Raw genomic sequence first — 13,877 nt, 5'->3', positions numbered from 1 at the left:
CAGTAGATTTCTTATCATAACATAGCTTCATGGAATCAGCAGACGTTTTCAAGTTAGAACGCACTTGATGGTGAATATCATCAATCCTTTCGGATAACACTTTCACGAACTCTAACACATTTTCAGGAAACTCTTCGTAAGGTGGGCGTCCTGTTATCAGATCCACTGGCAACCGAAGTTCCCGACCAAACATCAGCTTTGCTGGAGTGTATGCAGTGGCTTCATGCTCTGCTGTTCTATAGATCATCAACAGTGGAGAGAGTAAGACATTCCAGTCATCTTGGCGACTATTACAAAACATTGCCAATTCGTGTCCAAGTGTCCAGTTGTACTTTTCTATCATCCCATCAGACTGTGGGTGAAGTGGCGTTGTTTTGGTCTTTCGTATGCCAAAAACTTGCAGTATTCATGGAACACAGCTCATTCAAAGTTATGGCCTTGATCCGAATGCAGTTCGTACAGCATACTAAATCTGAAGAAGAAGTCACTAATAGCCGAAGCTACAGTTGTAGCTTCCTGATTTGGTATTGCATATGCCTCAGGCCACTTGGTGAAATAATCCATCACCACACGAATGTACTTGTTTCCAGCCCGAGTTTGGGGCAAAGGACCAGCAATGTCAATGGCCACTCTTTCCATTGGTGCACCACCTTGATATAACTTCATTGGAGCACGTCCATTATGCTTGGGTCCTCTTTTCGCACATGTACTGCATATCCTACACCCTTTGTCCACATCTTGCCTCATACCTATCCAGTAAAATAGCTGTAGTAGGTGACTCAATGTCTTCTTAACTCCGAGATGTCATCCTGTTAAACTATCATGGGATTGATGCAGCACAACTTCCTGTAACTTTCTCGGTATAAGTGTTTGCCACGTCGTCACCTTCCTACCTGCAGTTTCCCATTACCAGAAAAGAATACCATCTTCAAGATTCAACTGGTCCCATTGTGCCCAACAGTTCTTTGTCACAGGGCTTAAGCTAGACAACTTCTCCCAAGCAGGACACAAAACACTTGCTTGTAGAAAATCAATCATTGGCTTCAAATCTTGGTCTTTCTCCTGCTCTGATTTAATATCTATACCTGGTTCCACTTCACCATCATCAACTCCTTCGGTCACTTTGACTTCAGCTTGATGACACCTGGTTAGTTCAACGTCTCTTTTAACACTTATTGGAATTTGGCCTTTATTGTTCCCAAACGCCATTTTATCAAAATTAATTACACACTTCCTCGGTAGTAACTAGTCCAACCCTACTATGCATGGGTCTTCAATGTCAGCCAAGTATACTTTGTGTCTGTCCTTTAAGCCCATCAGCTTAATAGTTACCCACACTGGTCCCCACAACATTGCAGAAGGTCCAGTCACACCACAAAGCTTCTGTATGGCTTCTGGTACTCCTTCGTGATCTAACACCTTGATGCTCACAAGGGTTTGCTGAGATACAGAATCTATGACAAAGTTGCACCCTTGGCCACCCAGCTTTCCTGTCACGTAGACACTATGTGTGTTTGCTATTTTACACATAGCTGTTGGGACTTTCATGGTGGGAGTTCGTAGGCGTTCCTCAACACGAACTACTACTGGTTTCCCCGAAGCTGACTTATTGGTAGTATTCTTCTTACACTGGCTCCTCATATGTCCTAGCTCTCCACAGTTCCAACAACCTTTCTGGGTAGCAGCCTTTCTTGATGTGGCATCTTCCCTGTGTTGAAGTTTCCAGCATTGAGCTCTCTTGTGCCCAGGTTTGTTACAGTGCCAGCAAAATCCCTCAAACTTCTCTGAAAGCTGCCCTTTTCTGGCCTTGAATCCTGATAACTCTACCGACCTTGGTACTTCTGTGATGGACTTAACGTAGGATTCAAATTGAAGAGCTCTAGCCATTGCATCTTGTATAGTAGAGTGGTGTGCTTGCTTCACTTGTATCTTCAGTTGTGGACTGTCCAAGTCGTCTACAAACTGATCCCTCAGCAACAGCTTGAGAACATAGGGTGGCGCAGTTGGGTAGACCTTGTGTGTCATACTTTTCAAGTCTTGTGCCAGCTCTTGCAGGCTCTCCCTTTTAGCATGGACTCTAGTTCTAAACTTAGCCATGTAGACTTCAGACTGATTTTGGGTTCCATACCTGAGTTCTAGAGCTGCTACCAGTACTCTATAGTTGTGCCCGTCATCTGCTGACAACTGTCCAAGTATTTCCAGTGGTTGTCCCTTCAAGCTCATTGCTAGGTACACTGCTTTCTGCTCCTCTGTCCACCCATTCATCTCTGCCAGGAGCTCAAATTATGCTCTATATGCTTCCCACTGTGCCTTCCCATCAAATTCCTGTGGCTTCCTTCGTAATAGATCACCCCTATTGGTGACACTCATGTCTGGAATGTGACTTCTGACAGGACGGAAGTTGTCTGCATTAGGGTTTAGTTGCGGTGTCTGGAAGGGGTTTCCCGTTGTCTGAGGCTAATTAGAGCGATGGGTAATATATCCTCCTTGTGTAAAAGACAGTAAATCATCCTTTAATGTATTGAATTCGCTTTGAAATTTACTGATGTTTTCCCTTTGTACTTCTTGCCACTGTTGTTGACTTTCCTGTAGTTGCTGCTGACTTTCCCGCAAGTGTTGGATACTTTCTTCCTGTTTCCTTTCTTGTTCCAGTTGCCACTGCTGTAATCCCTCTTCTTGTTTCTTTTCTTTTTCCTCCAACAACTGCTGTAGTCTCTCTTGTTTATTTTGCTGTTCGAGCTGTCACTGTTGCAGGTTTTCTTGCCACTGCTGCTGTCTCTCTTCTTGTTTTTTTCTCGTTCTTCTTGTTTCTTTTGTTTCTCTTCCAACCACTGCTGTAATCTCTCTTTTTGTTTATTTTCTCGTTCTTCTTGTTTCTTTTGCTGTTCTTGTATTGCTGCAATCAAATATGCTAAGCTGTAGTTTTATTTGCCACTTCTCGTTTCCATCTTCTTTTTCTTTTCCATCCTAATTCTGACACCAGTTTGTTACGTATCTGGTCGTTTGTTAATTTCTGGTATAAATTTTTCCCGAGGAACTTCAGCGATACATGTCCTTTTTAAAATAAAACTAGTTTGTTCTTTCTCAATACAACTTTGCAATACACTTAATCTCCACAGTCGCTTTAACTTAAACACACGCTATAATTCACAACGAATCACGCACTTTACTTATGGTCACTACCGTTTACTTGACTCAATTATCTGTCTCGATATCTGTCTCTCTGCAATTTTCTATGCCGTCACTTCTCTCCCTGCTTTATTTGCCGGGCTTATATATACAAAAATAGAGGGCGTCTAGCAAATACTCGAGCCTTCATGATCCTTCTAGAAACTCATTACCGTTACCAGCGTCACGTGACTTCTTCTGTCGTAACACTACTATAGAAAACAATGAAGTAAAGCAGCTAGAACAAGGTAATCTTAATGTCACTATGCACCACGTGTGTTCGTCAATACAGTGCAGAAACTAAATAATCAAAAATGTTTAAAATTTATATAACTCTAAACAAAGAAGAATACACATGAAATACCTGCATATCGCATTTTTTCTTTTTTCTCTCTTTCAGGCTTGTCCTCAAGCCATAAATGGAATTTAACTTTAAACTAATCACCTTTATTCTCGTCACATAGTAAAGGCGCATGTTAGTTTACTTTATTACTATAAACACTTACACGACTTAGATATGATATAAACCTTTAACAACGAATTACAATTTCTGCATGAAATAACCCTTTAACAAAGATTCACATAATTTAAGACTTGAATAACAAAACACAAAACAAGAGTTCCTTACATGTTTGAACACAAAGAAAACTATATATATATATAAATTAAATTCAATCTTATTACATCCTCAGGAACGAAAATCACAAAGAGACAGTCACTTTATAAAACAATGAATAAAATAACAATAATAACTATATAGTGCTATAAATAGAGCTTTACATAATAATTTACTATGAAAATAGAAAAAGATCCAACAATAAAATATAAGTAAACTAGTCATGCTTTGTGTGCACAAATGAATAGTGGTGCAATAAACATACAAATATAAACTATATGCACAAAAACTTTTAAATTCATTTTCTATCATAAACATTTGCATGCATAAAAGAGCAGAGCTAAGGCACAAAAAATTGTGCTTCATATACACATGAAACAAAATAATAATAATACTGAAATTGAAAAGAAGGAGGCTGTTAGGCCCTCTGTTGTTCACATTTTGTCCACCTTAGCCCCACCAGCAGTATTCACAGCATCTCCATTATCTTTTGATTCATGGACATAGACATCTTGAGATTGGCTTCGACCTTCACCAGATTTCTCTCAGCTTTGGCTGCCTGTTCCACTAATGCCAGACCTCCTCCTCGTATCTTGATGGAGGAGTGGCTCTTCGCCTCAGATGATCCTTTCCACAGTTGTAGAAAATCTAGACCTCCATCCCTTTGGCTTCCATCACCTGACAAATGGTGCTTGAACACCGGAACCTACTCTAACTTGGACTGTTTTATAATTCCCTTTGATGAACTGGCTTAAAGTTTCAACCTAGGCCTCTTCTGGGACATCTCCCGAGGTCTCATGATTGCTATTCCTCGCTCAATTTCATGGCATATGTCCTACAGTGTTTACCTAGTCCAGCCCTTGAAGTAGAGGTTGCCTCATTGGTGGCAGAACTGCTGGACAAGTTATATGACTCATCTGCAATGCTATTTCCTGGGACTTTATCTCCATTGACTTCACAACTTTGCTGGATTCCACCCTACTTTGTCTCCTTGGCACTTGGGCGTACCTCAGGGCACACCTTATGCTGGAAAACTCCTCTTTAGCATCAGGATGTAGTGGTCCATCTTCTAGTGGTGATTGTGCATTTTTCAATGAGACAGGTCACTAGGTCCTGTCATTTCTCAGACTTAACCTCCTCTTGTGGTAGTATCAGGGTTGGTAATAATGATGGCTGTTGGGTGGCCTGAAAACTAGGGTCCTCTATAGTCACACCGGGCATTGCCTTTGTTGTGTTTCTAGTCACAGGGATGTTACTCTCCTCAGCATGTGTAATGTTTTTAACACATGTGTGTTCGACACACGTTTGCTTGATTACATACACATATTGCTATATACATGTGCTGCCATTATGCTTCATCAAAAACTCTAGTAATTTGTATAGCTTGTCTTCAGCTACTACATGAACGGCTTCAGTAAAATTCATGTTACCTGCTAAAACTAGGCTTGATAACGATGATATTTTCATCCAGATGACATCATACTCAACTCATTTTTATTTCAGTCTTCACGAAATAAATAATAAGATTCAAACAAACCTAGACTTATGAATGAAATGTTTATTTAATACGATTCGTCCTGTTACCACTATACTGCAATCTGCACTCAGAAAAAAAATGCTGGACTCTCTTGTCGATTCTTGAAAAATCTAGTGGGCACTGGGGGATAAACTCCAATGAGTTCTAACCACTCAACTAGATTTCCATAATGAGTTTCTCGAAACATCAGGTAACATTGCGCATCAGCAAGTTCACTCTATGCCTCGGAAAGAATGGAGCCATAAAGTCCTTTCAGTCAATGATTTTTCAATCATGTGACTGTCTTAATTGTTGATAATTGAGTAACAATTCTATGATGTAGTAATTACATCACATCACAATCCTAAGAAAGCAAAAACACTACTTCCCCTCAACCATTTGGTGCTCGACTTAATAATTATCATAGCTTTGATGTTCAAGCAGCAACCATTTGGTGTAGGAGATACATGGTATTTTGCGTTACAATTCAGTGCTTCGAAAGTATTCCAACTACCTGACCATCTTAGTTTTGATGATCAATTCCATCAATATAGATAATGAGGCTGACATTAGCAATTCTTTTATCGGTCAGAGCTGGTTATGCTGGTTGTTCCAGTGACTCTTCATATGTTTTATTGAAAGTCACTAAATAAGCACCCTCACCAGGAGAGTCAAAATGACTCAAGATAGTGTTCTCTTCCACCTTTCACTCATAGATTTCCTCTTCAGATTAATGGTGAAGCCAAAGCACCAAGGGATTTTCTATGAGATGAGGATGCAGCTTATAAATCTGTTCCACATGGATTTATAGTTGTGTAACTCATGCATTAAAGAACCAACTTGTAAGAGTAACAGCTGGATCCAAATAGCTTTCATGCAGGTGGTACGTATTACAACCCTACCCAATCACCTTGTTGGAACATCAGTTCTTTCACCTTTCAATCATAGCACTTCTTCTATCATCATTCTGTCTTCTCAAGTTGTTATTCGCGAATTGTTGTGTGTTGATCACCATTGATTTTAAGACACTGAAGGAACTTTCCTACATGGTGGAGGAACATGCATCACGTACACAAGGAGTGATATCACATTCAAAAATGAGAAGGTTTGGCAAATAACTGGTTGCAGCAATCCCAGTTCCACTGCTGTATATTTCATCATTATATATGACAAGTGTTTGTCCTAGTGGAGTATGTCGGGATCAGAAGACTTGGCTAGTTTGTATTACATGTTCTGTCAAACCATCAGGCTTGGGGGTGATAAGGTAAAGTACAAGTATTCACCACACCTAACACATTACACAACTCAGCAAACAGTTGGCTGTTAAAGTTGGCTCCCTGGCCCATGTGGATTTATTCTATTTCTCAGAGTTGTGCAATCCAGTTCTCAGATAACACACACGTAATGGTTTGTACTAGTGTATCGACCAATGGATAGGCCTGTGATGGCCAGAGATATCCTCTGCCAAGGAGACATAATGTTTCCCTCTTGGAGTTAACCTTGTCTCAGCTTGTGTTTTCTCTAGGAGAGGACACACACCATACAGTCTTCACAACAGCACTGAGCATCCTGACTAACTTGCAGCCAGAAGAAGCATTGTTAAACTTATCACAAGTGTAGTTTATACCTCGGTGCTCTCCAGTCCTTGTATCATGCAAAGGCTGGACTATTTCTTGCTGTAGAACTCAAAGAAGTGCTAGCTACAACATTTTCACAGCACATACAACACACATTCTTGTACTTATAACTGCTCATACAGGTGCCACAGGTTATGTGCATTTGTGCTACACTTCTATTCTAGTGTTGGCTGGCCTTACACATTTAGAGCCCACACCAGGTCAGTGTCCTTCAGTTTCTCATCCTGGAGCTCCTGAGGTGTTAACTTTGGTATACATCCTTCAGTGGAGTTGTCCACTTTGTGGTTGGTCTTTACTATGGCTGAAATAGCAGTGGCTTCAACTCCCACATGGTGTACAGGATTAGAATATTTGAAAAATGGTCAAGTTCTCACTGTTTGGTGAAACAGTCCATCCATGTTTTCGTTTTGCAGGTCTGGACAATGAACTGTTGCAAAATAATATTCTTGCAATGTTGGTATCCGATGTTATATCATCCCAATCAGATTTTAAAGGCTTAATAACCACTTCAGTAAAGAATGTTCATCCCTTACAGTGAACTTCCTACCATACAAGTAGTAGCTAAAGTGCTTTATGAAGTTAGCCACAGTGAGCAGCTCTTCCTTCAGCATACAACATGTGCATTTGAGAGAAGTGAGTGTACGACTAGCTTATGTAATAATATGTTCCACTCCATCCTACAACTGAAATAGCGCAATTCCGACTCCATTACAACTGCTCCTAAAGTCCAGAATATATTCACAGTCCTGATTGGAAAAGGCCAAAACTTTAGCATTCGCTAAAGCAAGCTTCAAAAGATTAGAATGCATGCTCACGTTCTTTACTCCATGCATATTGTTATCCAGGATCTGTCCCGAAATCATTAGTATTATGATGTAAATAAACCAAATAAACCGTAGAATTCTTGCTTTATCATAGGTCAAAGCCAATCTCTCACCATGGTTATCTCAGATAAGTTAATCAAAGCTCTACCTCTCTTTATATTGTAATAAATTCCACTTCCGTTCACATTAATAACACTTCCCCAGTTTCAGTTTCAAGTCTGTCTTTCATATGCACTGGTAAGTGTAAAGTCAAACTGGACAATCAAAGTAGACCCAAAACTGCTTTAAGCACTTGGGATGGACACTATATTCGGCATCATGCTATTCAGTCTCGTAAGGTACCTACCACTTTCAAGAGTTTGATGTAGCTTTCACTGAAAGATGTGCTTTGATAAAGAGGTCTCATCTATGTGGATGGCATAATCGTCTTTGGATGCACATTTCAAGCAATAGATGAGAATATGAGAATAGTATTCTAGCATATCAAGGATGCAGAGTTGTAAATGAAACCGAAAACCTGCATGCTCACGCACGCGGAAATGGAGTTTCCCAGTCATACAGTTATTAGAGATGGAATGTTCCACTCATCCTGCATAGATCACATTAGTCCACTCATACTGTGAAAATTGCAGTGGTTCAAGTACTAGCTTTTAGTAAACGAGAAATCCATAGCTCTCTAGGTTTTGCATTGTATTATAAATGGTTTATAGTTAATTTCTCTACTGACTAAGGTTGGCATGAACTTTATATGACGAATGGAATGTGGATAATGATGCAGTCTTATACTCAAAGCACCAACACTGGCTTACCCTTGTCAAGGTTGCCACTCATTCTGAATACAGATGCCAGTGATGGTAGAGTTGGCTTTGTTTTTTCACAAGTACAGGCTGGCATGGAGTATGTAACCACCTATATAAGTCATATGTTACCTGCCCCTGAACGTTGATACTGTACAACAAAGAAAAATGTAGTTTGTAGTATTTGTTAAATATTATTACCACTACTTGTAGGTAGAGAGTTCACTATTTGATATGAACATTCATCACTGAACTAGCTAACGAATGATTATGATTGCATGTGTGAAAATAATGATACCAGAGGACAACTTTGTTTATGGCACTGCTCAGTTCAGCAGCATGTAAAAGCCCACTCATTGAATATTCAGATCATAAACCCGATGCACTAGGGAAAATATTTGTAGAATCAGTCTTGATAATCTCTACTGGCAGTGACAATTTTAAATTTGGATGTACATCACTCATGACCAATCAAGATCTTTTGGACGAGCAACTGAAGGGTTCAATCCTAGTTTGGGTACTACTTCATGTATAGCAAAGTAAAATGCACTCAGAACAAACTAGCAAATGAATGTAATATCTGGCACTTGTATTATCAGTTACGAGTGCAAAATGTTGTGTTGTACTAATAATTTGTAGTCAACCTGATATGTGGCACATCATGTCACTGTATGCAACCATACCTGTAATTTTGTGACACATCAGGCCACTATATGTAACCATACATGTAGTTTAATGTGACACATCAGGTCACTATATGCAACCATAACTGTGGTTTTATGTGACACATCAGGTCAATATACGTAAACATATATGTAGTTTTATGTTGCACATCATGTCACTGTATGAAACCATACCTGTAATTTTATGTGACACATCATGTCACTGTATATAACCATAGATGTAGGTTTATGTGGCATATCAGGTCACAGTATGCAACCATAACTGTAGTTTTATGTGACACATCAGGTCACTATATGTAACCATATAATACTGCTATCTGTTGTCTCTCTATGCAGCTACTTAGCAGGGTGTAGGTGGATCTTCACCAAAAGTGATATGGAGGTTCATGGAGAAATGCACACAAATTTTCAGTTTTGCATTTTGAGTTTTGCAGTTTTGATCAGTTTTCTTTTACATATAAAGGAATCAACTTTTCATGTCCTAAGATAACCTTTCATTAATCATGAATTTACATAATTTCAGTCTAGGGGACGGGTATCCAGCTAGTTGGAAATATTATATGATGTAAACAGACTTTATATATAGAGCTTAAAGAGTGCTAAAATGTCTTAGTTTATAGTCAATACGTGACTTGAGAAAGTTGGTATTTTGTTAAATAAAAATTAATTTTCAAACCATTTTGATAGACTGTTGTATTTTGGAAGTTGATGAGCATCTAGCAAAACGCAATATTAAGCAATAAATAATAGTACACAACATTATTTATTATATAACACTAGTAGATACCCGTTAAAATAATTCAGTGGTAATTTTCCTAAAAATAGTGATGAATAAATACAAAATGTGCAGTCAACCCAATGCCTTAGATCAGATTGTATATTCAATATGATTGTCTAGTGAGCCATTTAGAACCATATTTTGCCATTCCATGTGTTATTTCAATAAGGAAAATTATATTGTATTTGTTTTCGGGTTTCGATGCATCCAGCACCATAGAGTGCTCAGGTTCGCTGAGAAGATGCAAGATTTGTTTCACTGGATGCCACCATTTCTTGTCATTTTACTGAGCGCAAGAAAAGACTGCTACCCAAATGAGCGTTTTATTTTATAGTTGTAGTTGCTATAAGAAATGTTAAAGGGCATATAGTCAGCTCAATTCAAATCAATTTATTCGACATGGGGCAATAAAATCAAGCATGTATATAATACCGACATGAAAAAATTAAATAAACCAAACAATAAATATATACTTAAACATGTTCATGCTCTTATCGATATTTCATTCAATCAGTCGACAGCGGAAGACTAGTTTTTTTCCCCGAAATTCCTTCACAAAAACAAAAATGTTTGTTCTTAATAAGTTTCTTAATCTCTCAGATTGATCACTCAACAGACATGAAGACTAACGAATCGATGTTGATATTGATATGAAATTTCAGGAATTGCAAAGAATGAATAATTTTTGCGTAATGTATTCTGGAAAACAAGCATGGTGATATATAATTATTTTTATACGATTAACCAACCATTCAGACAAACATTTGGATATTATATATATATATGAGTATTATATTAAGTAATATTTTATGTGTATAATATTATGCAACATTATATATACATATATATATACATGTGCGTGTGTTATGCAATATTGTGTATTGTATAATATTGTTACGTCTGTGTTCGTTTGTTAATTTTTCGTAGAAATTCTTTCCGACAAACTTCAGCGATACAAGTCCTTTCTTAAATAAAACTAGTTTATTCTTTCTGAATTTAACTTTGTAATACACTTAATTTCCCCAGTCACTTTAACTTAAACACACACTATAATTCACAACGAACGATTCACGCACTTTACTTCCTACCGCGCTTGACTCAATTGTCCGTCTCTATCTCTGCCTGTCTGCAATTCAATTATCTACCTTTTCACTTCTCGCCGGTTTATATATACGAAATAGAGGGCGTCAGGTAAACACTAGAGTCTTCACGAACGTTCTAGATACTCATTACGTGTTAGCAGAGTCACGTGAATTCCGCTGTCGTAACAATATTATGAATATTATATAAGGTATGTTTCATTATTAACTAGATTTGAGATTGAAAATTCTCTTATGTTGATAAACTAACACATATGGTGTTTTTGATCTGCTGAGGTAAATGTAGGTTTACTACCAGATGGAATAAGTCCTGATAGCTATGAGGCACAGCTGCGTTACGTTTTCCTTTAATCTATGTTTTGACGTGTTGGACTGCATCAAAAACGCTGATTGGTTTTGAAACCCAAAGTTCACATATCCAACTGGTTTGTTTTTAAAATCAATAATCATCCATAAGTTAACATAATAAACAATCTAAAAACATTCAAATATTTCAACCCATTGTAAATGTTTACCAGTAGAAAGTGATTGTAAAAATTTTGAAGTTATAAAAGCGATTTCAGTAATGATTATTAGCAATACTGGTGACTGGATGATTATACCAACATCATTCTGCTTGGTAGTTATGTAACTGTTCTGATTACTAGAGTGACCAGAGACACTTTTATGGTCAACTACTGTCGTGATTGTTTAAAGATATGTAAATAAAATAATTACTGCAATACATATTAAGAGTAAAAAAACATATTTTTTTCTTAATAACGTAACAGAAGGTGCCTGAAAACCATTACTCCAAGACATATTGAATGATGTACAAGTTAGTTGTACAATGTGTGGTATTATTTGAAATGGTAAAACAACACTGTATATACCTTCATTATTGATTGTTATTATAATAATTTATTAGACGCACTTGTCTAATTTTAACTTGCTAGCCCAGCTCTAAATTATCTGATGTTTATTAACCAGTGACAAACAATTAAAACATACAACCCATTGTGAACAGACAGACAGAAGATTATGTTACACAGATGAAATCGACACACCAGTCGTGTGCACCAGGTGTTTTCTCCACGTGTTTACCATGATACTTTAGATCGGCAGGAGTATAAAAGTCGTTCGTGTCAGATTGGTCTGTTCACTTCTTGTCTCTGCCGTCATGAGGGTCCAACTATTTTACGTGTTTGCTACAACTTTAGTAATTGTTTGGACAAGTACCTTTGCTGATGCCGCCAGGAGAGGCCAGCCAATGTACAAATTTGAAATTTTCGGCTCCACTTCTACTAGATTTCCTAGGTTTATACGTGAGAATGGTATAAACAGAAACTTGACAGAGTTTACCCTGTGTATGTGGCTGAAGGTGTCGAGCTTGGTATCCAGTACCGAATACCCCTTCTCCTATGCTACTCAGCGATTCCACAACGAACTGCTGACATTTTTAGAGAGCACAGATGACGGCCATCCCTCAGTCGGAATGTTCATTAACGACGTTTCCCACAAGTTTGCCATCGTGTGCCCGACGTTTTCGTTGGGTGACTGGCACCGCGTATGCTACGCGTGGCGTTCTGTGGACGGTTTTGCCATGATCGTCGTTGACCCGGACAAAGACCCGTGCGAGGTAACTATGACAGACTTTGCGAAAGGTAAGATGATACAACTTGGTGGCACCATTTCCCTGGGACAAGAACAAACGTTTCCTGGTGGAGGATTTACACTTGACCAATCTTTTGATGGCGAGTACACCGAAGTCCAGATGTTTTCTGAGATCCTCGACACCGAACAGATTTTCAGGATCAGTACGTGCCTGAGTTGTGAGGTTGACCGATCCTATAACTATGAAGAACAAGAAATCCGAGGAGATATTATAGATTGGATGAATCATGGGTTTGTCGGTTACGATGGTGGCGTTATTTCTGGCACAAATGTTTGCCGTTAAATTCACAAACTTCTCTGGACAATAGCAGATGGCACGTGTGAGTTTCTGGGTCATTTGTCTTCTAATGTATTAACAAAGCACTAATAAACATGCATATTGTCTTTAAAAATAGTGAATTGTATTAAAATATGACTTCACATTTTCCAACACTCTTTCAGTAAGATGTAAGCACTTTCCAATAATGTATGAGTTACACCATAATAATTGTTTATAATCATCCTACTATCTCTCAGTCCTATATGATTAAACATCTTCGTGTAGTAAAGAACAAAACAGAGTAATGTAATACATATTCATAAAGTACCGGTATTATCGAAACAGACAAAGAGATACTTTGAACATTGGTTTTGAAGTACCGGTATTATCGAAACAGATAAAGAGATACTTTGAACATTGGTTTTGAAGTACCGGTATTATATTGTTCTTTCCCGATTTCAGGTATCTAATCAGTAAACTGATTTTGATTATACTTTTTAAGTTTTGAAGCAGCTTTAAATTGTGTTATCTCCTAATAAGTATGTAAAGTACCTTTTTAACCACGTTATATCAATTATATTTCCTCTAAATGAAAAAATATATATACACATGTAGAGAGAAAGAAAGAAAGAGAGAATGTTTAACCTTTTAAGTATTGTTACGTCTCTGGTCGTTTGTCAATTTCCGGTATAAATTCTTTCCGAGAAACTTCAGTGATACAAGTCCTTTCTTAAATAAAACTAGTTTATTCTTTCTCAATACAACTTTGCAATACACGGAATTTCCACAGTCACTTTAACTTAAACACACTTAAAATTAGAAAAGTGCGTCTAATAAATTATTATA

The 13,877-nt window shown here is 37.9% G+C and overlaps 1 protein-coding gene across 1 annotated transcript; it reads left to right on the top strand.

Annotated features, from left to right (window-relative positions):
• Positions 1-12,278: 12,278 nt before the first annotated feature.
• LOC106464990 (C-reactive protein 1.4-like) lies at positions 12,279-13,055 on the top strand. Its single transcript, XM_013925180.1, has one exon. The coding sequence runs from the start codon at positions 12,279-12,281 to the stop codon at positions 13,053-13,055; it is 777 nt and encodes a 258-aa protein (XP_013780634.1).
• Positions 13,056-13,877: the final 822 nt, after the last annotated feature.

Source organism: Limulus polyphemus, unplaced genomic scaffold (assembly GCF_000517525.1).
Source record: "Limulus polyphemus unplaced genomic scaffold, Limulus_polyphemus-2.1.2 Scaffold1804, whole genome shotgun sequence".
In the NCBI taxonomy this organism is placed as follows: domain Eukaryota; kingdom Metazoa; phylum Arthropoda; class Merostomata; order Xiphosura; family Limulidae; genus Limulus; species Limulus polyphemus.
Note: the sequence above shows the minus strand (reverse complement) of the source record. Positions and strands in the feature narration are given on the sequence as shown.

Bases quoted from the DNA above. Each gene is read 5' to 3' on its own strand.
- LOC106464990 (XM_013925180.1), top strand. From the start codon at position 12,279: ATGAGGGTCCAACTATTTTACGTGTTTGCTACAACTTTAGTAATTGTT.